General features: G+C 47.8%; 1 protein-coding gene across 3 annotated transcripts in view; it reads right to left on the bottom strand.

Moving 5' to 3' along the window:
- LOC142575738 (nose resistant to fluoxetine protein 6-like) overlaps window positions 1-24,242 on the bottom strand; it is a 191,958-nt gene that overhangs the window by 63,393 nt on the left and 104,323 nt on the right. For 2 of the 3 annotated variants that reach the window (XM_075685344.1, XM_075685361.1), the window contains exons 2-3: window positions 20,132-20,170; window positions 10,151-10,368 (exon numbers count right to left, since the gene is read on the bottom strand). In XM_075685344.1, coding sequence (XP_075541459.1) covers window positions 10,151-10,368; window positions 20,132-20,170 — 257 coding nt within the window. The remainder of the gene's footprint in view (window positions 1-10,150; window positions 10,369-20,131; window positions 20,171-24,242) is intronic. The other variant, XM_075685353.1, reaches the window with a different exon arrangement.

Below are 24,242 nucleotides of genomic sequence, written 5' to 3'. Positions count from 1 at the left end.
TTTGTGACAACGAATTACACGGCGCCAGGCCGCACGAATGACCACTTAGTAGGCGTCTAACGCGACAGTGAATGAAGACAAACAAAACGCTTCGAGAAGGCGAGACGCCGGAACCTGTGGCGGCATGTAATGACGTTTCTGGTGCACTTTTTTTTTTTTTCGTCTGCGTTTCTCTTGTTTACCAGAGGCTGGGATAATTATTTTTTTTTCTATCAACGATGAGTACTATTCAGCGTCACGCTGCAACGCTGTTTTGACACGCGGATAAAACAGGCGCGAACGTGCTTGGAATGACTGTCCATAAATAAAGAAATAAACAACAACGTTTTCCGTATTCTTGCACGTTTCTCTTTCGCGAGTGCGCGAGCTTGCGTTTTATTTCTTTCCGGTATGTTTATTAACGCGGGATAATTCCGTTCCTCAATTAGCGCAATAAAAGATGGGCGGAAACCCCAGGAAATGGGCGCTCTTTCCCTCCACCTCTCTCTCTCTCTTCTGCCTCGCTTCCCTCTTTTCTGCGTCACAGCGCGAATATTGGCTTCATTCTCCTGAAAAGAATTGCTCCTTAAACGCTCTCGCGGAGTCGTTAAAACAATGCCCATTATGCTGCGAACTGAGCGAATTACTTTGCGAATGTTTGAAGCACGCAGCCCGTCGCCAAGGGCTCCTAAGGAACGAAGGAGAAAATACAAAAAGAAAGAAACAAACAAACAAAAAAAAACAACAAATAAAAGAACAGAAAGTAAATCGCCAGTATCGCGCCATAATGGCATCGCACACTGGCCTTGGACAGCGGAGGTCACGTGAATGCGTCGTCATCTGTGTACTCCCCTGTGTGTGTATGCGCGCGGACTGACGAGTCGAACGCGTTGTTTGTTTGCGCATACATTTGGGCTGCCATCCTTGTTTGCCTGACCGTGAAGGAAGAGTGCTATAGACGTAGAGAGGTAGCACCTTGGTAACTGAGTGCTGTTGTGTTCATTGAAAAATATATATATATATAATAATTATGTGCAGTAACATTAACACCGCATGTTCTTTACGCACTTAATACAATCAAGTTGATACCAGTCAAGCGTTTACAGGAAACTGCGGGAGACGAAGTGATCACCGGTGGCTACTACAGATACGTCAATATACAGATAAAAATGTTGACATCATTTGCAAGAAAGACCTGAACAATCAACTCACTAATTATACTAACTACATTAATTAGCTCTCTATATAGTTACAATCTTTGCTGTGCGTGCTTACACTGGAAAGACTAAGGGAATCGTCATAAGCAGCTAGGTCCGTGTTTCTACATTTCAAGATGGCCGCCAAACTGGCGTCAAATTATTCGTTCAGTTTACCTGGGGAGGTATTCTGTAAGCGTCCACCCAGTGGACGTGTCCATTTCGTCTGCTGCTGCAGTTCTGATTGGCTATGCCGGGCTGCGCATCCGCGGCAGCGAGACGCCACAGCCAATTAGCGCTTTAGCAGCAGACGAAAAGGACATGTCCACCAGGTGGACGCTTACAGAATACCTCCCCTGAATACGCACGCGACGCCGCCAAGCGCGGCTCTCCGTCCAACTCCTCTGTGGCGCAAAAGCGGGGCGTAAACTGACGCTGACGTCACACCTCCCTCTTCCCATGAGCCGATTTCGATTAGCAGTTTGCGCAACTCCCGATTGTGCTCATTAGCGCTGCAGCAGCAGAGGTGAGACAAGCCGCTTTATCACGCACCATGACGAAGCTCTATTTTACGGCGTCATACTACGTCACAGGCGGGGTAGCACTGTGAGCCGCACTTTTTGGTACCGCGTGCATAAATCCGTGGTAAATTGAAGGAATAATTTGACGCCAGCATGTGATTTCGGTCTAGATGACCATTTCGAAATGTAGAGACATCGAACTATACACGGTTCTGACGATTCCCCTGCAACTTTCCAACTGTGCCGTAAAACTTGTCACTAAAAAGTTAATGTAATTAGTTCATTTAGTGAATGGATTGCTTTGATTTTTTCTTGCAAAAGATATCCGCCTCGGCAGATAATCTGCAATGACATGATTGGAGTAAATTCTGTAGGCTTTAAAAAAAAAGGTGTTCAATGTGAGAAAAAAAAAACTGGCCGACGGTTACGCTTTTTGGTAATGCGATCTTTGAGCGCAGCTGCTGCCTTATTTCAACAACAGGCAATCGCATACAGAACGCAGTGCCGAACGGAGGTGATTCTGCGTTTCGGATTGGGCAGCACTGACCGCGATCCGCCGCTATCGAGCCGGCGCTCCGGCGACGTGCCATCTCGCCATCTTATAGTGGGTCACCGCCGCGGAAAGGGGGGGGAGATTAGCAATTATTATTTAATGTTTCTTCTGAAGGGGGATGAGGAAACGGGTGGAGAACAGGGGTATGGAGTAGACGTCACACACTCATTCACTCACGGATAGGCCTCAATGTGGCCGCGCAAGGTTGGGGTGGGAAGTAGAAGTAAGGGGACGAAACGCTATAACTGTCTTTCGAGTCACCGCAACGGCATTACGCCAGGTAAGGGTAAGTACAGGGCAAGAGTGGAGACGGGAGAAGGACAGCCAGGCGCTAGCACTGCCAGAGGCGAAAAATGCCACTGAGGAACGCGACCCGAAAACGGGGAAGCGAGAGACACAACTGACAGCCGTGGTCACGCGCGAGGCGGCAAGGAGCGCCCGCCGCTGGCCCTGGGGCAGTGCCGCGACAGCGGGAGAAGGGACGGCGAGGGCGGAGTGTAGGGTAGCGGCGAGAGTCAGCGCAACGGCGCTGCGCCGAGGAAAGGGGCGAGAGGATAAGCGAGAACACGTGATCTGACTTTGGAGGTCAAGGGGAGAGCCGTGCGCTAGAGATGGCGCCAGGAGCGCGCGTAGCTAGAGCAGCGCGCTGGCCCCGGCTACGGAGGTGGTTACGGCAAGGCACAACGGCGAGGCCGACGGCGGCGCGAAACGCGGGAACGGGCGCCAAACAATTGCGCTCTAACAGAGAAAAACTCGCCATCCCAGCCCTTCGAAAGTGGATGTCCAGCGAAGCTGTTGAAAACCGTCACTACAACTACTGAAGGTGGTATGCAATGCTTTATGGCTTTGGAGTAATGGTAGTAGTGTTATGTTAGAGTAATGGTAGGAATGGGAGCACTCGCAATTTTGACAGCACGCTGCCGCCCATAGCGGTCTGCACTACCATTGAAATCAGTTACTAGGCTATATATATATATATATATATATATATATATATATATATATATATATATATATACATATATATATATATATATATATATATATATATATATTAGGCTTATATATACGAACGGCTAGGGACGTCACACCCCACGTCGCCAGCTGGCGTAACCGGAGCAGCTTGTGCAACAGTAAGCATTAGCGGGAAACGTATGCGGGGAGCGATACGTGCTTCGCATTGCTATCAAGAGCGCCTTATCATTAATTATGTGGTTCGAATGTTTTTTTTTTGAGCTTGTTATTAATTCAAACATATGCTGTTCTGTATGTTGTATGCATGAGTCCAAAGAATGTTAGCACTGTTCGCTTCACTTTGCTGAGTGCCAGTAGCCTCTGCCTTACGGGGATATAAGCCATTGCATATTTTTCTTGCTTACTGGGTACGAGCCATTGATGATTATACTTTGCTGTCGACGGACGCGAAAGAATCCCAGCATCCTAGCCATATACAGGTACACTGTAAAAATAGTGTATACGGTATTTGACCAGTAAAATTCTGTTGGTAGTCAGCGCCTATGTGCTACATTCATGTCACGAACTTAGACCAACTCGCCTAAATCACTATCCTAATTCGAATGCGCCAGATTCTTTTAGTATGTGTGTGCGTGTTCTTGCGTATGTAATGGACGCTCGTGTAAACCATAACGCTTTTTTACCTTTCTGTATTTTTTTCACTGAGTAAGTATTCATTCTGGAAGCCAGGCGCTCGACGTACAGCGTAACCTTTGCTCGGGCAGCCCGTCTAATTCTGGCGTTAATTGTGCGTTCTCAGAAAACACTGGCGATTCGTCCTGTATTTCCCCCTGCTCTCAAGGCCACGGTGCGCGAATGTTGTTCCATTTTGCGCGCCACGGTTCTCACTTTTATGCGCGTGGTAACCTTTCTGCACTTTCTCAGTGACGTCATGGTTGCCTCCCCCCAACCCGCCCCCTCTATCAAGTGCATTACAACTTCTGCAGTTCTTGAAAACTACGTCACTCTGCGAACACACCCTGTTTCTGAATTATGCCCACCCTCTGTACACTGCGATTCGTCATCGTAACTGCTTATGCATGCAGTATTCTGAAGAAAATAAAAGCGAAGGAAAGCAATGAAGATTTAGCGATTGCCACGCCCCCCCCCCCCCCGCGCACTTCTTCGCACCCCTCTCTGTTCGTATGTTTGTCCAGGTAAAATAAACTCGGTAAAAATAGTCTGTTTCCTTTTAATACAAGGCTGACTGATGTGATTTCGATCTAGATGGCCATTTCGAAATGTCAAGGCCGACTAGGAGGAACGAAAAAAAAACGACAACATGATGCTAGTGATGAAAACTATCCGTGATTGACTGTCAATAGCATCGATACTTTTTTTAACTACCTGTAGTGTAAAAAAATTTTTGATAGTACGATTGATAGTATTACAATAGTTCGCTAGCGTTCGTTATTGACATTGCTATCAACTGCATCGTGAAGGAAGGTAACTAACTTCGCGTCATACGGAAATTAGCAAGCATTAACGAAGGACGTTTGGATTCGTGCTGTAAAACTTCGCCATCACGAAAACAGTTTATCGGCTGTGCAGAACGCCGCTGTGGCTGGGCACCGATGTAAATTTCGACTGATTACGGTTCTCAAACGCGCACAAAAAAATAAATGAATAAAAAGTAAAAAGAACACACAGGCACTTCGGGATCCTTCCGAAAAACGAGGCATTGCGATGTTTGAAAGTTACGCAACTCACGAGTTCAAGTGCGCGAGGTTAGTTGGGTTGCCCGCCTCTTGAAAAACGGACTCGACCGGCACTGCCACAGCAGTGGGCAGGGTTAGCCATTCACGTGCGACATTAGGAAGGTCATTATTCGCCTTACATGCACTACGTGTCATTAACAACGTCTGTAGCATAGGCGCCTGTTAATAATCGTCACTACCCTAGATGAGAAACTTCATACTTCACTCGCCACCGCCGCCTCTCTTTCTCCCTGAAAAGAAAACAGGTTTTGGCATGTGAAAAAAAAAAAGGAAAGGAAGCGACTATGTTGGAAATGCAGTCAAAGCATTGTAAAAATCTTATCGCAGTAAATTGTTCTTCAAAGCTATACAGAGTGCACACATTACCTTTAGTTATGAGATCGCAATTATAACTATGGGCTAGCCATAAAGGGTGAGGAAACATCTAGAAAAGGGAGAAAGGTGAGCCTAGAGAACTCAGGTATGAAAAAAAAAATGAAATAGTTGCTTCTGTACTTGTTTATGTTCCGTATCATTAGTTGTTACTTCTATAGGCCTGCAATATGTAAGGCTTAATTTTCCAGTCTTACTGCCCTTCGTCATTGGCTGCCATGACGACAGGTCTTCGCCATCGCCAATATCGGCAAGTTGCTGCTACGAATAATAAATCAATAAAACCGAACGGAAATATTGCCAGTGTAATACTCTTAAAACGGTTGCACCCTTTGGGGTGTATATTTGTCCCACAACGATAATCGTCATCTGCCTTGCTAGCGTTTCCTTTCTTGAAAACTCGGCGCTCGCTACTTTCCTGCCGAGAATGCTGCGTCACACTGATAACGCGCAAGCCGTTCGTGACTGGGAAGTACCGAGCTCGCAGCGTTAAACAAAGGAAACACGGGCAAGACAGATGAGGGTTATCGTTGTGGGACAAGATAAGCCCCAAAGGGTGTAATTTTTTTAAAGAGTGTACAGCCTCTGGCAGCTCTTATTTTAAACAATTCCGGAACGTCCAAGTTGCCTGCGATGCTTAGTCAACAAGTGCATCGTCGGGTATTTACTTGTCGAAACAGAACAAGAACAATGAAAAGGTTTTCGGAGCAGCCTGTGTCAGGACGTAGGCACGAGCGTGAAACCCACCTTTGTGCGGTTTCTGCCAACACCAGCATTGCGTTCTATATTAAGGCAGTAACATATAGGCCAGCTATAGTTGCTCGACTGCGATGTGTCATTTCGCAGTGGAAGCAAAGAAACAAGACGAGCACGAAACACCATATATATATACATATATATATATATATATATATATATATATATATATATATATATATATATATATATATATATAGACAGAATGGCCGCTGAGCATCAAATGGTTCGCTATGCAAACGTGCACTAGATTACATCACAACACCAGGCGCTACATGCTGTGTGCTGCAGTACACGTGTGACGAACATAAGTGGTCAGCGCGTTGTGCTCAACGACTCGTTCGATCGCGAGGCGTCGTCTCTTACGGAGTCGTGATGACGTCGCAGGTACGGGGAAGGCCTTGTCGGTTGTTATTGGTACCCAGGACGTGTTAGTGCTCAAGACGCCTTATAGTCGTCAATGAAACGACATTAGGACCAACAGCCGCAGCTTCCTTATCATTTGCGACTCATGTTTTATGGAACAAAATGGCGCCAACGGCTCCGATCGAAAAATAAAAAAAAATTTGGGCAGCTTCGCACTATTGGCGCGAAGACTGAGCAAACAGCGAAGCTGGCGGCCCTACCTAGGTTATTCTTGGTTCGTCTAAGTTTATGAGTGGTTATGCTTGGAGACTCGGCCACGCTTTCTGCATGGTTATGCTTGGAGACTCGGTCAAGTTTTCGGCATGGTGTCGTCGTTAGCCCCCCAAAGAGCAACGAAGACTCGATCGTTAAAGCATGTACAATGCGTCGTTTTATTTTCAGTACCAGTCATTTCTGTCGTCGCCGTCGTCGTCCGATGGCACAACTACACAGGCGCTTCAACAACTCGCTGACGTTTCGCCGCCGCTTCACCGGCGCTATATTCGGGATCGGACCGTAGTCGTCGCATCCGTTCTCGAGTAGTGGCGCGGCGGCTTTCGCGCCCCGCTTCCTCTTCTTCGGGAGGTACGCTGTTTTTCTGTCGCCCCATCTCTCTCTAGGTCGGAGAGCCGCGGGTGTTCGGTTGGCGCGGCGGCGGAGCGGAGCTGGTTTTATACCCCCGCGGTGACGTCACGGCTTAGATCCGCATCTGCGCATGCGCGGCCTCGGTACGGCGCGGCGAGGCAAAGCTACGGTGAAGCGGTGCCAGCGCCCGCGATGACGTCATCGCTCGGCGAGGTTTTGGTGCGCACGTTCGCCGGCCTAACCACCAGCTTAAAACAGCATCGCTGTTAAAAAATAGTTGCTTTTTAGTGTTGCCTCCCATAGGTATTGCTATACACGACGCGCTCCCGGAGCTCACGTCGTGCCTGCCCCACACCACGCGTAAGATGTCGCTGCATTCACGTGGGAGATAGGTCAGTGGTTCGCTGTGTAGGACTGCTAACCGTACCTGGGCGCTGTAGCCTGAGTTCGAGCACCGTTTTTGCCAAACTGCTCAGTTACTTCATTTTGTCACTATGGTAAACATGTGGTATAGGGTGGCTTACATCGGATTTCGCTGGCTCTAGTGAAGTTTCAAATGAATAATCTCGCATCCCTAATGACGTTGGAAGCAGTTTGTATTCCCGCTCAGGAACAGGCTTGAACGGGGCGAAGAAGAATTTCGTACTCAAAACGCTCGCTCGAAAAGGCTCTGCCACAACAGTGGCAGAGCCTCTCTGAGCAAGCGTTTCAGTCCTTTCGTGCTCTTTCTCCGTCTGCGTTGCGTCAGGACGCGCACTATCGCTTCACTGAATATGGAAATCGCCATTGGCGGATTTGTTTCAACGGTCGAGCAGACATGTTCGAAGGCTTATCGGCGAAAGAGAAATACAAAGAGAAAGAGATAGAGAGAGAGATAGAGAGAAAGAGGGATGAAAAGCACAACATAGTTTCGTATGAATGACCGAGTACCGAGGATGTCCCATGTGTTGCATCGGGCCTGATCTTCCTCGTGTAGCGAGGAACGAAGATCCAAAGTGGGGCTACAGAGGCCATTTAAGGTAATATAACAGGGGAAAATGTAAAAAAAAATATATATATAGCGGGGTAAAACACCGTCATAACAGCTTTTCTCTTGGTGATCGGTGTCACCGTCCTCTGCTATAAAAAGAGAGTTTATGCCCCTAACGAGAGTGTAGGTGGCCTGTTGAAGGTCATTGCAAAGTAGTGGAAACAACTCGCACAAGATTTACGGTAGCGTATAATAAGTAGAAAGTAGACCCGATTGGGGGGGGGGGGAGGGGAGGGGTCGCAGATTCATGACAGAAAGCGCAAACCGGAGCCGGACGAACGAACGGTATTGCGGGAAGGAGCTCCTCCTGAAGCAGGGAATTAATGGAACCATATTTGTGATGCAAGTGTGTGTACAAACTCGCAAGAACGAGCAATAAGAGTCGCGGGTCAGTCCGCCACTATCAGCTACGGCAAACATTCGCCGCTGCGCGCAGACAATTCGGGCATCACTGTCCCTCTGAAGTCCGGCTTCGTATGCAAATCCACCTCGTGGACAGGACGGTATACGGTGTGGCCCGGGAGTGTCCAGACTTCGTCGCAATGGAAAATCGGTGGTGACACAGTGGGCTATGGGCGTTTTCTTGCTCAGCACGGGGTCGCGGGTACGACTCCCGGCTGCGGCGAAAATGGAAACCCGACCGAGGTACATCTATAGCCTTGGGTGCACGCTTAAGAATCCCATAAAGAATGCTCGGACCACGGGCAGGGCCGTCCGCGAGCTTTTGGTCGGCCTCGGTACGCGTAAACGTGTGCAATGTAAGGAAAGCCAAAAAACACTCTACACTGCGTTTCCCTCCGACTAATGTTTCACCCGCGCCTTTGTTTTGACAGTGCAAACATCCTGCTTGCTGCACCTCTAGAGGACCACGCCGTTTTTGTGCTTGTGTGTTCGTACCCTGCGCTTCAATCAGTGGCGCCGGTGTGGCGCCCAACTTCTTCGACCGCCGCTCTGTTTATACCTGCATCGTGTACCTCAGCGCGCATCGATGAGGCTACGTCATGTGTCACTGCTGCTTTTTGGCGTACGCGCCATCGATGTTCTATATAAACAGTGGCAAGGTTGGTTGGATCGTGAGTCTTCAGAAGGACCCCACACCTGAGCCAGCTAATGCATTTCCTCTTCAATTTCTTTCTTTCTTTCGTACTTTCTTTCTTTCTTTCTTTCTTTCTTTCTTTCTTTCTTTCTTTCTTTCTTTCTTTCTTTCTTTCCGTCCGTCCGTCCGTCCTTCCTTCCTTCCTTCCTTCCTTCCTTCCTTCCTTCCTTCCTTCCTTCCTTCCTTCCTTCCTTCCTTCCTTCTTTCGTTCTTTTCTTAGACATTCTACATTACCTTTTCGCTCGACGATAAGATCATGACAGTCCCCGGGGAGCTATATAGATGACGACGCTCAAGGAGACGCTGACTGCGACGAAGCAGCGGCAAACTAACTAAAGCAGCCATTGCTGTTCAAGTGAAAACACCTCGACTCTTGTCGAGAAAGTGGTAATGAATGAAACCACGTTTATTCCACATTAAAATGCGCCGAAGACGCTGCGGTGGAAAGGGGAGGGGTGTTATTGTATAAGGGGAAGGGTAAGGCTGCCTCCGTTTTATTAACGAACGTTCTGGAGGCAGCTAGTGAGGGCCGCATGACGCTTGCGGCTGTCGCGGAGCCGATCGTTAGACTGCCTCTCTCTCGGGTGGTGCAGGAAGAGGCTACTCCAAGGCCTCATGTCTCTCTTTTGTCCTTCTCATACAGTGCCAAGCAGCTGAATCACTGATCAACGAAGTTCATTTGAATACAACATGCTTCAGCAGTTCTGTCGAGTTCGCCGGTATAAGGGATCCACATACGGCGACAAACGACCCCATTTTTAGCAATAGGCCGACAGATGAGGAGAAGGAATGCCTTTTAGACTATCGCGATGTTTGGGTAGACGAGTACTGAGCCTCATCAGTACTGATCAGTACTGATCAGCATACGCATACCTTGAAAAAAAGAAAAGAAACGATACAAACGCAAAGTATGCGGCACACTCACACTGTCCTCCTTGAGTATCTGCGGCAGGCGGGCGATGGCGTGTTTCGTGAGGGCGGGTATGTGCGGGTGCTCGACCTGGATGTTGCAGTGCTGTCCACGGAAGTCCTCGTCGCCGGAGCGCGTCAGCGACACAACCTCGAGACACTGGTCGTAGTCACCGTAGTCCGACATGGTCACGTCCAGGATGCCCGACGGGGGCCGTCCGATGGAGTCCAGCACTGAAGGACATGCGCAAGGCGGGGAAGTAGAAGAAGAAAATGAGCTTTTTAGAACTCGCAACGAACCAGCAATAAGTAGCCGAAGTACCTGTAATATCTTCTTGCTGCCTAAAGTGCGCACTAATTACGGGAAAATGAGCATTTTCTTCTTTCATTTTATTATTGAGTACACTTCGAATTGAAAGAAATAATGCATGTGCATGTATTTTAGCGAAAACAATTTCTTTGCTCAGTAATTACCTGCTGTGTTACATTAAATTCGTTAACTGCCCGTCTCTTATGGTGATTTTCATGCTAATCACTGAAATTTGAGATACTGTTTTTATAAGTGCCAACATCTGATTTTTGTCCATATTATTTGTTCGCTAGTATATTTTTTAAAATAATAATACAAGAGGTCCGGTCCGCCTGCGGTATATAACCTCGGGACCTCCTTCTGCATAGTCTCCTCTGTATGTCTACTGTTGTAATCGCATAAATATTAATTCATTCATTTTCTGCTTCAGTCTCTCCACTGCAACCCATTTGTGACAGAACGAAGAGAGGTACAGAGGAAAGACAGGGAGGTTAATCAAGACACACGTCCGATTGGCTAGCCTGTGCTGGATGAAGGGCAGAAAAGATAAACAGAAAGGTTAAGACATGTGAGAGAAAATATTATCAACGAGCACGTGTTGGGGCGCCTGAAAAATTTCAGACTGCCGTGTCAATCAATCAATCAACCAATCAATCAATCAATCAATCAATCAATCAATCAATCAATCAATCAATCAATCAATCAATCAATCTGTTATTAGCGAGAAATATGGAAGTAACAGAGAAGAACCAGCGAACTGCAGTTCGACCGAGCTCCGGATTCCTACAGTTTGGATGCTTAAAAACGAAAAGGAACAAGGAAAGCTGACCATAGAAAAGAGTAATCATTATCACAGGTGCATTGGTTCCTTCTGCCTGATTCGACTCGTTTGCGACATGTGTGTGGCTGCCAAGGACTGCCTTCGAGTCCGTTTACAGCGCATTTACAGACAAGATTGCACACCGAGTACGCGCCACATTTTCGCACTAATATATAGCTAAGTTATCAGAACTATACAGCAAGCATGGTTTCTCTTCACGGTTTTTGTTAAAAACCGTTAAGAGAAATCTTTCTCAAGACAAAGACAAGTGCTGCTGACGAAACGTTGGCGTGACGCTGTGACTTCACTCTATATTCACTCGTAATTCTTCAGCAGCCATTGCTTTACATGAGAAGCCATTCAGAAACTAGGAAAGAATTTATAAACAAAAGTGATACTTGCGTCGCGTAGACGACGGGCAAAGAGCCAAGTACGAGTACCGCCGCCCTAAGTGTTTTTTGATGCGTCAAAATATTTGATAACTTATCGTACAACAGGGTATCATAAAATGGATACCAGCGGTTAAGATTGAAAATTATAAAATAAAGCGAGTTGTATAGAGCTGTCAGAAATGCCGCATCACAAAGGATTAGATTCAATCTACAAGGTGTTTCACGTAACTTCAACCAAGGATTTTAAAAAATTGGTTAGCCGCAGCTGAATGATCTGCCGTCACGTGGTGCTCCTTAGAGCATTTTCTTTACATTCCGCTTAATTAGTTATTAAGCAAGATCAATTATGCACTCTTTTTAATATTAACTTTATGGCCAGGTGCGTTTAGTTGCGTTGTAGAGGGTGTTCAGAAACGACCGATTCAAATTTTTTTCTGGCAACGCACATGCTGCGCGGTGATTTTTTTCGGCGTTTAAAGAAAGCCCCCGAAATACGAAATGATACCACGTGACTGCGCTCATGCGCTATCGTATTGCAGCTACGTCGAAAAACTCCGAGGCCAAGATGCTGTGTGCAAACAACAAGCAACACTAAAAACAGCATCCAGAATGTCATATGTAATATCCTGTAACTCAAGAGGCCAGATACCTACCTTTTCACGTATAGTGGAATGGTGTCCGTTACACCCAAAGCCGACGGTGGGCGTCGCCTCTATAGATGATTGTAAGATCACAGCGGGTCCGTTAGTGTGATTTAGGAGGGCGAGGATACCAGATCACAACAAATTCACCTACAAGCCATTTGTTCTTTTGCTTCGCCTTCAACCGCGTACAGAGTTTACCAACGTTAACGACGTATACTTCCCATGCCTTCACAGCGGAGGATAAGAAAACGAGAAAGAAACACGGAACGAAAGAAAAGGAAAGGCGCTTGCATGCTGCAGAAATTTTGAGGCACGAATGCATTTCTCTAATTACGCGTGCCTGCACCTTTGCAAGATTCTTTCGTGCATCTGATAAAGCGAAGCGTGCCGCACGCCGTATATATAGAGTCGAGTGCGATGCGCGCTCATTGGTATTCATCGGCGCAGCAATCGGGTGTGGTGCATCGCTGGATTCGCGCAAAACACGAGTGGCAAGTAGTTTGGCACCGATTCTGGGTAGAGATGACCGAACAAAATTTCGTATTCTGTTGCGGTATTTAGTCTTATCATCCACTGCACCACCACTGTTCTAGTAGTCCACCTCGGGGATGAAAGCGGCACGGACGCGTAGGAATGGCGGCAGATCAGGGGGAAAAAGAAAGAACGAGACCTGCGGAATGTGAATCCAATCGTTATATTATTTTGTCCGTCTGATGTTTAAGGTATGCATGTGTGCCGAGGGGTTATGAAAGGGAGTAACACGCTGTACCTCATCTATACTAACACTTGTTTGTAGCGACGTCTGTGCTTGTCGCACACGTTTCCCGCGCTAACACTGCGCGTGCTTTGCGCCGCGCCTTTCGGAGAAATCGAAACCATACTTTGAGTCGTACCAATACAGTGATAGCGTGAAAGCAGGACAAGGTATAACGAACAACAAGGACAAGTGCTGTGCTTATCATCGTCGTTATACTTCGTCATGTGTCCTGCTTTTGCACTGTCAATGAATTACGTACGGAAAATAACCAACTAGCCCAACCCATCACGCTTCAATAGTTTGATATATCCCGAGAACTGCGTTTCCCACGTGACACTTTGACGTCTTCGCGTCCACGAACCTCTCGTCGTATGTCCTACATCTTCCAGGGTGCGCGGGTGCTTGAAGCGCGCTGGCACATTGCTGAAGCGCAAATTTCCTCAGCCCTGACCAGATAGACGATTTCGTACGCGCCTGAGTACGCGGATACGTTTCTAGGAATAGCCGAATAACTAGTAATCAGAGCACACCGCTCTTACCCACTTTTTTTTTCGGACAGCTTTCCGTGCCAATTGATCCCGGCGGAATCAATCAGCTGCCGCGATTTCTGATTGGTCGACACACCGTCAGACATTCCCCGCTTTTAGGCCTGATTCACACAGCCGTCATCCACCCCTTCCCATCATGGCACCGGTGTCCGTCAGCATGGAGAGAGCCATTCCTCGCCGATGTCACTTCGAAAACGGCAGGTCGGCGACGTCTCTTACAGCGACGCTCTGTGTCGCATTTTTGTGGAGCCACCAGTAAGGAAACTCTCTCTCATGATGATCACCGGTGGTGTGACGGTGACGGGACGGGGCGGATGACGGCTGTGTGCGTGAGCTCCAACGCTCATATGTTGCACTTAAAGAACCCGCGCGCAGTCCGCGCGCATCCTACAACGCTGGACGCGTGGGACAGGCGCGTAGCAGTCACAGGTGTTGCACTATATATAAGGTCCGTGCGTTACTTGCGAGCGCTTCAGGCATTCATCAAGTTTAAGACTTCACACGTAACGGCATCTACAGGTTCCGAACTGGCCGCTTTTCGCGCTGCTGTCGAATACATTGAAAAAGAACCGCCCAACAAATGGGCAATATTTTGTGATTCGAAAGCAGCCCTCCAGAGCTTGCGAAGTTTACGACGTGGCAATTATGAACAGCTGGTGTCACAAATCAACGAAACCTGCCACTGCGCTTCTGAACGAGGACATGATATCATATTTCAGTGGCTGCCGGGACATCGTGGCGTCGTTGGTAATCACTTCGCCGATGACGCTGCCCGACGTGCCTAGGCAGGCGCACCGACACTCCTTATACCTTTATCGAGAGTCGACGCTGCAAGAGAGCTTCGCAGTCTCGCTCGTACCATCACGTTAGGTTACTGGCATACACCAAAGAACTCTAAGTGTCGTTTATACAGCCTCGACCCATCACCGAAACTTAAATTACCAGCGAACCTTTCACGACGTGACGCAACACTGCTGTGTCGGCTGTGGGTAGGAGTAGCATTCACCAACTCCTACAGCTATCGTATTGGAATGGCGGATTCACCAATGTGCGATCTTCTTTGCCACTGTTCTCGCTTCGATAATCAACGTGAGACTATCCAGTGTGCCTTGAATAGACTGGACGATAGGCCATTTACGGAAGCGAAGATCTTGGGAGCCTGGCCTCACAGTTAATTAGCCCAGAAAGCAGTTCGAGCGCTATTTCCCTACCTGAAGGCAACAGACTTGAGTACCCGACTATAGACATCCTACACCTAAGTTCTCTCTCTCTCACTCCCCATTCCCCTCCCCACGTGTAGGGTAGCAAACTGGACTCAGTCTGGTTGACCTCCCTGCCTTTCCTTCTTCCCTTCTCTCTCTCTCTCTCTCTTTACAGAGGAAAAGCAGTGCTGCTTTTGATAATTTAAGTCGCCCAGTCAATGCGGCACAAATGAAGAAAAAAAATAGACAGGCGCAGTTCTACTATGTATAGTGCGGGCCTTGGAGTCAGCGTTATGTCTCCACCGCACAGCTTCCCTCCTGCACGATTCTACGGATCCTCCTCGCGCTACACGACACGGAGTTCTCGCACCCTGAACGGATTTCTCTATAGCGCAGGGCGGCCAACTTTAACGCACCCAGCTACTGCCAAAAAGCATGCGCAACCTTGACAAATCAGTTCTGCGGAAATCCGCATTGTGAAAAAAGTTCATGAAAGAGCTTTGTGCCACTGTCGGGTGCGTGACAATTTCCGCTTTTCACGCATGACCTTCGCCGACCACTTTTGTCCAGTCATCTGGGTATGTGAGCACAAAATGTCACTTTTGAAAGGAACATAACAGTGACCCGAAATGCAGGCACCTATACGGACGTAATCGCACGATTAGGGTTTTTCCCCTTTTTTTTTTTAAGTCCAACGCAAGGAAAACTAGATAACTGTTCCTCAAAAACGATTGCGATAGTATTCTAAATGCGAAGGGTAATCCAAGGCACAGACGATTGGTAATAGAATTCTCGAGGAGCTTTTCAGGAACACTGTAATCGCCTTCCGTTTGACTGTGTAAGGCGGGTATGCACTGGCTAGCCAGAAGCAAAATGACGGATTGGTTACTCGGCACTGCGTGAGATAGAGAGAGAGAGAGAAAAAAAAAGAAAGGAAGAAATAATCTCAAGGGAAACTGCAGGCACACTTATTACGCAGGGCGTTTACGTGATGTGCCTAACGCTAACATCGACGGCGGCCCGATCGTTCGCAACACGCCGGCGCCCAGCATACTGTGCAAAGCTGGCCGATCCACGGCTTCGGTCATGCGAACCACGTCCGGACGCAGCGGGTTGTGCCACGTGCGTGCCAAGCTGCATTCAAATGAACCGATGCAGGAAACGCGGCGAACAGAAGTCGGGCGTGTGGTACTCCGCTTCTGGCAAGGCAGCTTTGCAGAGAGCCTGTTCCTTCCGCCTTCGTTCGCGGCTCCCCCCCTTTTTTTTTCTTCTTTCCTTCACAGCAACTTGCTTTTCTTTTTTTGCAGGTGTGTGTTTTTTATCCTCCCCTCTTCTGTCTTTCGCCGCCAGCGCGGCGCGCACGAACGGAGACAAGTGCTTCCTCGTGTAAGGGCGCTTCGGTCCAAGGCCAGCCACGCATTTATTTACTTCCAGCGAGATGCGAGATCAGATGGCTGTGACCGTAAGCGTGCCACCGGGACCGGATTTCATACCGCGGAGTGCAATTACACATACGACGTCCGCTCCTTCACCCGCGCGTCATTGTTATTTCGCCCGCTGTCGCAATGTTGGACGACGCGCCGCGTATACGCCCCAAGTAAACGCGCTTCGGACACGTGTTAAACAGAGAGATCCGGTGCAATTACCGCGCTCGAATAGAGAGAGAGAGCGAGAGAGTCGCCCATTGCGACCGCGAGCATTGCAACACAGTGCGAACGCGTCGCTGGGACGAAACCGCCGCCAGAGAGGCGGTCTTCGGTTCCGGAAAGAAGGTGTCCGGATTCGAGAGGAAGCAGTTGGAACAATTTCGTGCCAAGATCAGGGTACTACTACACGCAAGCGCAAAAGCCACGCGCTCTCATCTACTGCCCTTCTTTCGATGACGAAAGGTCGCCTTTGCGTTCTGCTTTAAGCTGACTGGTGGACGCCCGAGCGTTATACTGAAGGTGACTCGACTGCCATCCGTACAAGAAGCCCGAAATGAGCCCTGCTGCACTTTGTAAAGACGACTTACCTCTGCGATCGGTCACAGAGGACTATTAATGCGCGGTGAACGCTGTTGTGCGTGCACGCGCGCCACCTCCTATGCATAATATACGGGAAGGCTGACGTGCGATGTACTGACACAGCACATTTAATGCGAAGCATTCTTTGCCTCATTCCAGGCACTTCAAGGTACGTAGGTAGTTAAAACACCCGTGTACTTAGATTTAAGCGCACGTTAAAGACCCCTGGTGGTCCAAATTTTTCCGGAGTCCGCCACTGCGGCGTGCCTCATAATCAAATCGTGGTTTTGGCACGTAAAAGCCCATAACTTTTTTTTTCTCGCGTCGTTTCGGACCTCTGCAATAAAATGAAAAATTCGTGACCGGTAGTGGAATTGAACCTGTGCATTCGAGCAAAGCGGCCCAATGCCCTAGTAGCACCAGACTATGAAAGCTTATTTTTTTTTTCTGTATCGTCTAGGCCACAATCGCACACATACTGCTCTCGTGCCAGAACCCACTAGCTGTTTGAGACGTCTGCACTGTGTCTCACGTGTCAGCATGTCGTGCTCTTTCCTCGTGACAGCTCGCGCTTTGAGACGCTGTGTTATACACCGCACCCCTTCTCCGGTATTGGCCCACATTCCCCAGTACTTTCCTCATGGCAGCTAACGCCTTAACGTTTCATCCCCAGAGTACAGACGCCATCGTCGTTTTCACGTAGACCATATGAGTCAGCCGTAGGTATACGTGCGATTGCATAGCACACAGTCGCTGATGACGTCACAATCCGTGCTTCTCTCGCTTAAGCTAGTTCAGTACCCGTATAGAAACTAACAATCGACACGTCGTAAGCGCGAGTAGAACGGCAGGAGTTGAAATCATACCGTCACCGTCACACGATCGTTGTCACTGCCGTCTTGCTGTTGTCGTCACCAAGACGTTCGCGTCGCACTCATTGCTTCTTGACTTACACAAACACGTTGGTTCACCTGGTAACGTTTTTGCTCAATCCGAAAAAAACAAATAAACCGATACTGAGTAGCCAGCTACCAGCAAAATGCTTCGCATAACACTGATTCTCACAGTGCGTGGGAACTGCTTCCTTCTTTTTTTTTCTCTCTCTCCCCCACCCCAAGTACATAGGGTAGCAAACCAGGTTAACGTTCACTGCCTTTACTTCTGTTTCTCTCTCTTCACACGCCATTGTAAGCATTTGCAGGAAACCTTGATGCGATTCGAGTGTTTCAGGCTAAAAGAGCACGTCCGTTAAAATGTGTGACAGTGACGACGTAAATTAGGTTCCATACTTTGATAGGACGTTGTTGGGAGACGAGGTCGTAAGCTGCCCGTGCTTTAAAAGGAAGGAACAGCTTGTGATCGAAACTAAAGGAAACGATAAAGAAAATAAGTTGTATTCCACGTGAGGCAGAATGCACAAGAAGCGATGCTGAAGATGCAGACTATACAAGGGGACAAAACAGTTGGGCCAAATTTTGCTTAGCAGCACTATACGGAAAACAGTTTTGCGGTGTACCTTTCCTTCTTTAAGCCTTGCTCACTGATTGAACTTCGTGCCAGCGATGACGTTAGTCACGTAAAGGGTCTCTTTTTTTTCTTTTACAGAAATTTCTTAAGAGAACTAATGGTAAACACTTCAGTCTACAAGGAGTGGTTCTTCTGCTTCGACGAGTGTTCGCCGAGTGGGTACCACTGCATGCGCATCCTCGACCCACTTCCTTCATGCGGGAATGTACGTTCTGTAACAAATGTGTTGTTTGAACAAACATTTTAAGGGTGCAGTAGCCACCTTGTAAGAATGCACATTTATGGGTATGTGTGCGCTCGATGAATAGTGCTAACCGCACACTCGCAAACACGGCGTCTACGAACTTTAGGCCAAATACACAAACACGCACAATCATTTCGGGAGAAGCGGAGAAGAGACACACATTCATTTGTAGGTCGGCATTCTATTGCTTGAACGCCGTTTACAGTCGGCCCATAGGACCATGGAGCCATATCACGTATATGATTCTGTGCGACTGTCCCGAATATAATGTTCAGAGACAGTCCCTGGCGTCCGTTCTAGCGCACCTTGACAATAGACCATTGTCAGTTGAAACGATTTGCACATGTTGCCGACAGAAGACATCGCAGCTGAAGGCGACGAAGGGACTGCTTCAGTTTTTGAAGGAGACGGGCTTGGACAAGCGGCTGTGACAGTTATGTCACGTACCACGCAAGAGTGACGGACTGTAACTGACGACGTGTGTGCTGTGCTATGTGCTCTCTCTCTCCTCCCCATCTTTCATCCCCCCCAATACCGCTCCCATGTGTAGGGTAGCAAACCGGTTGAGCTAAACTGGTTAACCTCCCTGCCTTTCCTTCTCCACTTTTTCCTTTGCTATCACGTATATGTCTCTATCCGGTGAATCTTTCTTGCCCTTCCAAGATTTTCCCTCTTTTTTTTCTTTTGTTCTTCTTTGAATGGCGGTTGGAAGTGCCACTAGATGGCTGTTAATATTATATTCAGAGATGTCGCTGGGACTGTCGACACTATAACAAGGTGACTTTTTCCGCATGTTTGCAAAACGTGCAACCACATCGCACAAGACACGCACTGCAGTAGTAAGGAACTATACGTAAAGCAATGTGTTGAGCTTCCTTCCCTGTGTGCAGTATTTCTAGCACATTTTGAGTCCTACTGAGATTTTCACTGAGGTACACTGTAGAGCACCTGCGTAAGAAATGAGTTTCCGAATGTTCAAACACGAGATATAGTATGAGGTGGTATCAACTAACTGTACTGAATAAGTATTATTCAACCGCCTCTCTTGGATTACGCCACCGCCCTGTAACAGTAAACAAGCGCAAGATTTGTACAATTTTTGTGCAGCAGCACGATTTCCTTTAAAATAGCAAAATTTTTAAACAAGACCACGCTTAAATATTGCGCACATGCTCAATTAGCTGAAAAACTAGAATGTCACGTCCCAAACCTCGTCGTGCATTACTTACTTTTTTTTCATCACTTATTTGCTTTTATTGACACATAAATTTTGTGACAGCAGAGCACCATATTTCCAGGTATCGCGGCGCCATTATTTAATATTTTCTTATTATTATCAAATAGTTTATTCATTAGCAACACGAAATACAGAATAAACCGAGGTAAAAAACTCCAGCGTAGTAAGCGTCAATTAGTCATAAAGAAACTATTAAAATTACGCTTAGCTAAAAGCAGTAAAATTGGCGGTCGGCTTAATTAGACGGAGAGATCGATATAGGAGGTTGCACGAAAGCAAAATAAATAAGAAAAGGGAGTTTGTAACTTACATTTCTTCGCCATCGCGGTAGTGGACAGGTCATTTTTTTCTACAAGTGGGGGAAAAACGAATAACAGACGAGATATCAGACGACCGTTTGCGGATGTGCTTTAATGTTTTATGAAGGCTTGAGAAGGCGGATGGAAATATGAAAGCACAATAAAATAGAGAGGAAAAAAGAACGCGTGCCCAAAAGGGGAAAGCTTACGTGAAGCGCGGGTTACGTGATCGCGAAGCAGGGATAAGCGTTAGCACTTTATTATTCCCAGGCGTTGTCATGGTCGCGTTATTATGTATCTATAGGTTCAACTATATCAATTTAGCGTGACAAAACGCAAACCACCAACCTAAAGTGGCTACGGTTTTTTGTCGGGTAACAAATACGCATTTCGCGAAACTCGACCGGGACCTACGACGCCTCTGTGACGTCCGTGCTTGCGCACTTGGTATGTGCGGGAAAGTGGGCAAATGGGTGGAGCCGAGTTACAGAGTACGGGCAACATTTTGAGAATTTTCAAAATTGTGCAACCTCTCAGACCCTGTAGGTCTCCCGGGCGTACATGCACGATGCTCGTCAAATATGCATTAAAGGGCCCCTCACGAGGCCCCATGGCAAATTTTGGTTATACGCCGCAAGTTGTCACGTGTCCTCTAGGGAGCCTTCTGCCGCAAAAAAATTTTCAAATCGGCTCATTAATAGCCGAGATGGAAATATTTCAGCGCCGCGAACCCATGATTTCAGTGGGCGGGCTCCAGTGCCAAGCAAAGACGCTCTCTCCACATGCCCCGTCTAGTCTTCGCAAGCGAAATTCCTTCCCTGCATTCTCCCATACCAGACCTCGAGGATTGCGTGACGCATACGTCACAGGCCCCGGCTTCCTTTCTTTTTTTTCTCCTCGCTTCTTTCTTTTTTTTTTCTGCGCTACGCATTTCCGCTGACCGCGCCGCGCGCGAGCTGTTGTCTCGTTCGCGCAGCCTACGATTTTGCGCGCTGTGCACAAGGAAACATTACTAGCGGTATAATTCAGTGCTACACGAATACTGAGGCAGAACAAGCGGATCGCAGAGCCTGATCACGCGCTGGAACACAGTAAAAAGTGGCATAGTTTCGATACCTGCGCACGTGACTGCATGACCATGGGAACAAGCAGACGAAACGGAAGTACATCGCTCTTGCTTCGGTGCGAAGTAAAGAAAAAAAAAACACGCAGACATTCCGTTTGTGTGTTTTATTATTTCTCTAAACCTCAATTTGTCAATTCAAGCAACAAATCACACAAATGACAGATGTTGCCTTGAATAATTCTCGAAGTCACGTGTCACCATGAGCGAGGTCACACTGCGGGCCCGATTACGTAGGCGCAGGAGCCCGATTACGTCACCGTCCCTCTCTGGGGGGATATGCCGCGAGTGAAGAGGGAAACGGCGTTCGGATTGAAATTTCAGGCCTTTCCGCGGCGCGTAGCGATGTAATTCTTTGCAAACACAATCATTGTCGCGTATTGTATGGTCTGCGCTTGTCAGCTCAAAATGGCCAGACCTGGTGAGGGGCCCTTTAATCAGCAGTGTTCAAGCAAGGAAAGCCTCAACCCCGAGCCATCGTTTCGAGAAGGGTTGTCGTCAGAAGCCTGACGAAGACTTTGTCGAAACGTTGGCACCCGGACTAAGGCTTCCCTTGTTAGTGCACTATGCACGGATTCAAATCCTGCTGTGATCGTTTGGATAAAATGTCAATAATACGCAATACATATACGACATTTTAGTATGATATTAAAGTCAGCATACGGATGTCGAACCCGCCGACGAAGTGACATTATAGTGAAGACACAACACCGAGAAATATTTTGCGTTAACGTGTTACAGCAGTGCTAGCTATCATGACGTCAGCAATAAAAGAAGTGTGCAGAAACTATCGGCGATGATTGTATGTAACCGAATAGCCACAACGAACGAACGAACGAACGAACGAACGAACGAACGAACGAACGAACGAACGAAAAAACGAACGAACGAAAAAACGAACGAACGAACGAACGAACGAACGAACGAACGAACGAACGAACGAACGAACGAACGAAAAAACGAACGAACGAACGAACGAACGAACGAACGAACGAACGAACGAACGAACGAACGAACGAACGAACGAACGAACGAACGAACGAACGAACGAACGAACGAACGAACGAACTCATTGCCGAGTGCTACAATGCCTCACCTAAGCCTTCAGACACATTAAAGCTCACGCGAAATAGCACGTGCGCACCAAAAAGTTAAGAGTTGGCGTTCGCCGACGAACGGGCCCCGAGACGCGCAAGAACACGCACCCTTTGCACCGGCGCCTGATCGCAAGTTCTACCACGAGCCAATGACCGCTGACCACCAGCCACGAAAACGGGCGGCAAAGAAAGCTATTCGTTTTAAAAATGACTGGTCACGCATCTGTATCCGTTACATGCATTTGCACAGAACAATCAAAGTGATTGCAGGAGCCGAGCAAGCCCATGGAAATAGCTGCAGCCCACTTTAAAGGCGGGGCCTTCGTCAGAAGCCTGAGTGAGCACCACTCTTTTCAATATCGTTCTAGTGGAGCTTGCCGAAACGCTACCACGGACTGCTAATGTCTCGCTCTAGGATGACGATATTTGCATCTGGGCGTCCCGCGTGACAAGGCCACAAGTGCGCGCCAGAATACAAAAAGCGACAACTCTGACAGCGGCATACCTTCGCCGACAAGGTCTGACGATTTCTACAGAAAAAATGTGCACTAGTGGGATTTACACGAAAACCGATGCCTTTCTAACCGGTGTGTATCGAGGGCCAGTCAATTGCGTACAAGAAAGCTCACAGGTTCTCAGGCGTTGGATTGTACCTCAATTGGAGTCCGTATGTCTCATATACATGAAGGAAAAGCTTATTTGTATTGCGAATATGTTCAAAATCGTAGCTGGAAAATCGTGGGGAACCGTCCGTGCGCTGCGTGCTGCAGCTATACACGGCACTTTTTCTCGGATTTTTGCGGCACAGCCTTCCTGTTTTGTCCAATACATGCAAGACTAATTTCCTTTCGATGCAGAGCGTACAAGCCCGAGCACTTCGGACATGTCTTGGCATCCCGAGATGTTCTTCGACAGCTGCAACGATTGTCATTGCACAGCAGCACCCGATCACCACTCATATATCGTCGGTGAGACGCTAAGAGCGCACATTCAACACCTTTCTCGGCTACCATCCCACCATTTAGCCGATTTGCCAGTGCGAAGACCACAGGCTACATTCTGCGGTATTGTGACGAGGCACCATGACTCGGTACGATCTGGCTTCAAGCCTTCGAAACGCCCAATATCAGCTTTGTGGTGTCGCCCGCAAATTCATGTGTGCCACTGAATTCCTGGGATTGCTAAGAAGGCAGACTTGTCACCGCTAGCCCTGAAGTAGTTGTCTCTGCTTCTCCTCAACGAGTCTTATTTTGACCTCATGCCCATTTACAAGGACGGTTCCACCAATTCCAACAGCTATATACCGGAGCAGTAGTTGTTCAATCGTACGCCGTCTCTTTGCAGATCAAATATTCGCACAATACTACCTCGGCAGCAGCAGAACTTGCGGCTCTTCAAGGTGCACTCAAGTACGCGCTCAAGCAGCCACAATATCGTTGTGTCATTTTCTGCGATACCAAAGCAGCCCTACAAATTGTGCAGTTTGCCCTACGCCATGGATTATACGAGCAGTTATACTCGCGGACCACTTTTCTTGACTATGGAGCAAAGGCTACGGAAACTAAGCGCGCCTCTTTCACCGCTGCTGGAAGTAGTCCCTCAGTTTTGTTCACGTTTTCTCACGTGGGAAATACAAAACAATGTTATTTTTTACAGCACATAACTTGAAATGATGCGCAACACTTACCAGTCAGCTATTGGGATTTTATTGTATTTTCAGTTTGCTCTGTCGAGTTATCGCACACCCGAAACCGTCGCACGTTTTACACATTCATCAAGCGCAAAATGGCGCCCGTTTTTCTGGTGAGCGTTTGTCGCTTGCTGTCCCGCCAATCAACTCCCCTGGGGGCTGTTGACCAACGTTAGCAACAAAAGACTGTTGAAGAGTGCGCGCACGCGCAC

Source organism: Dermacentor variabilis, chromosome 1 (genome assembly GCF_050947875.1).
Source record: "Dermacentor variabilis isolate Ectoservices chromosome 1, ASM5094787v1, whole genome shotgun sequence".
In the NCBI taxonomy this organism is placed as follows: domain Eukaryota; kingdom Metazoa; phylum Arthropoda; class Arachnida; order Ixodida; family Ixodidae; genus Dermacentor; species Dermacentor variabilis.
The sequence above is the reverse complement of the archived record's forward strand: the minus strand, read 5'-3'. Positions and strand labels throughout refer to the sequence as shown.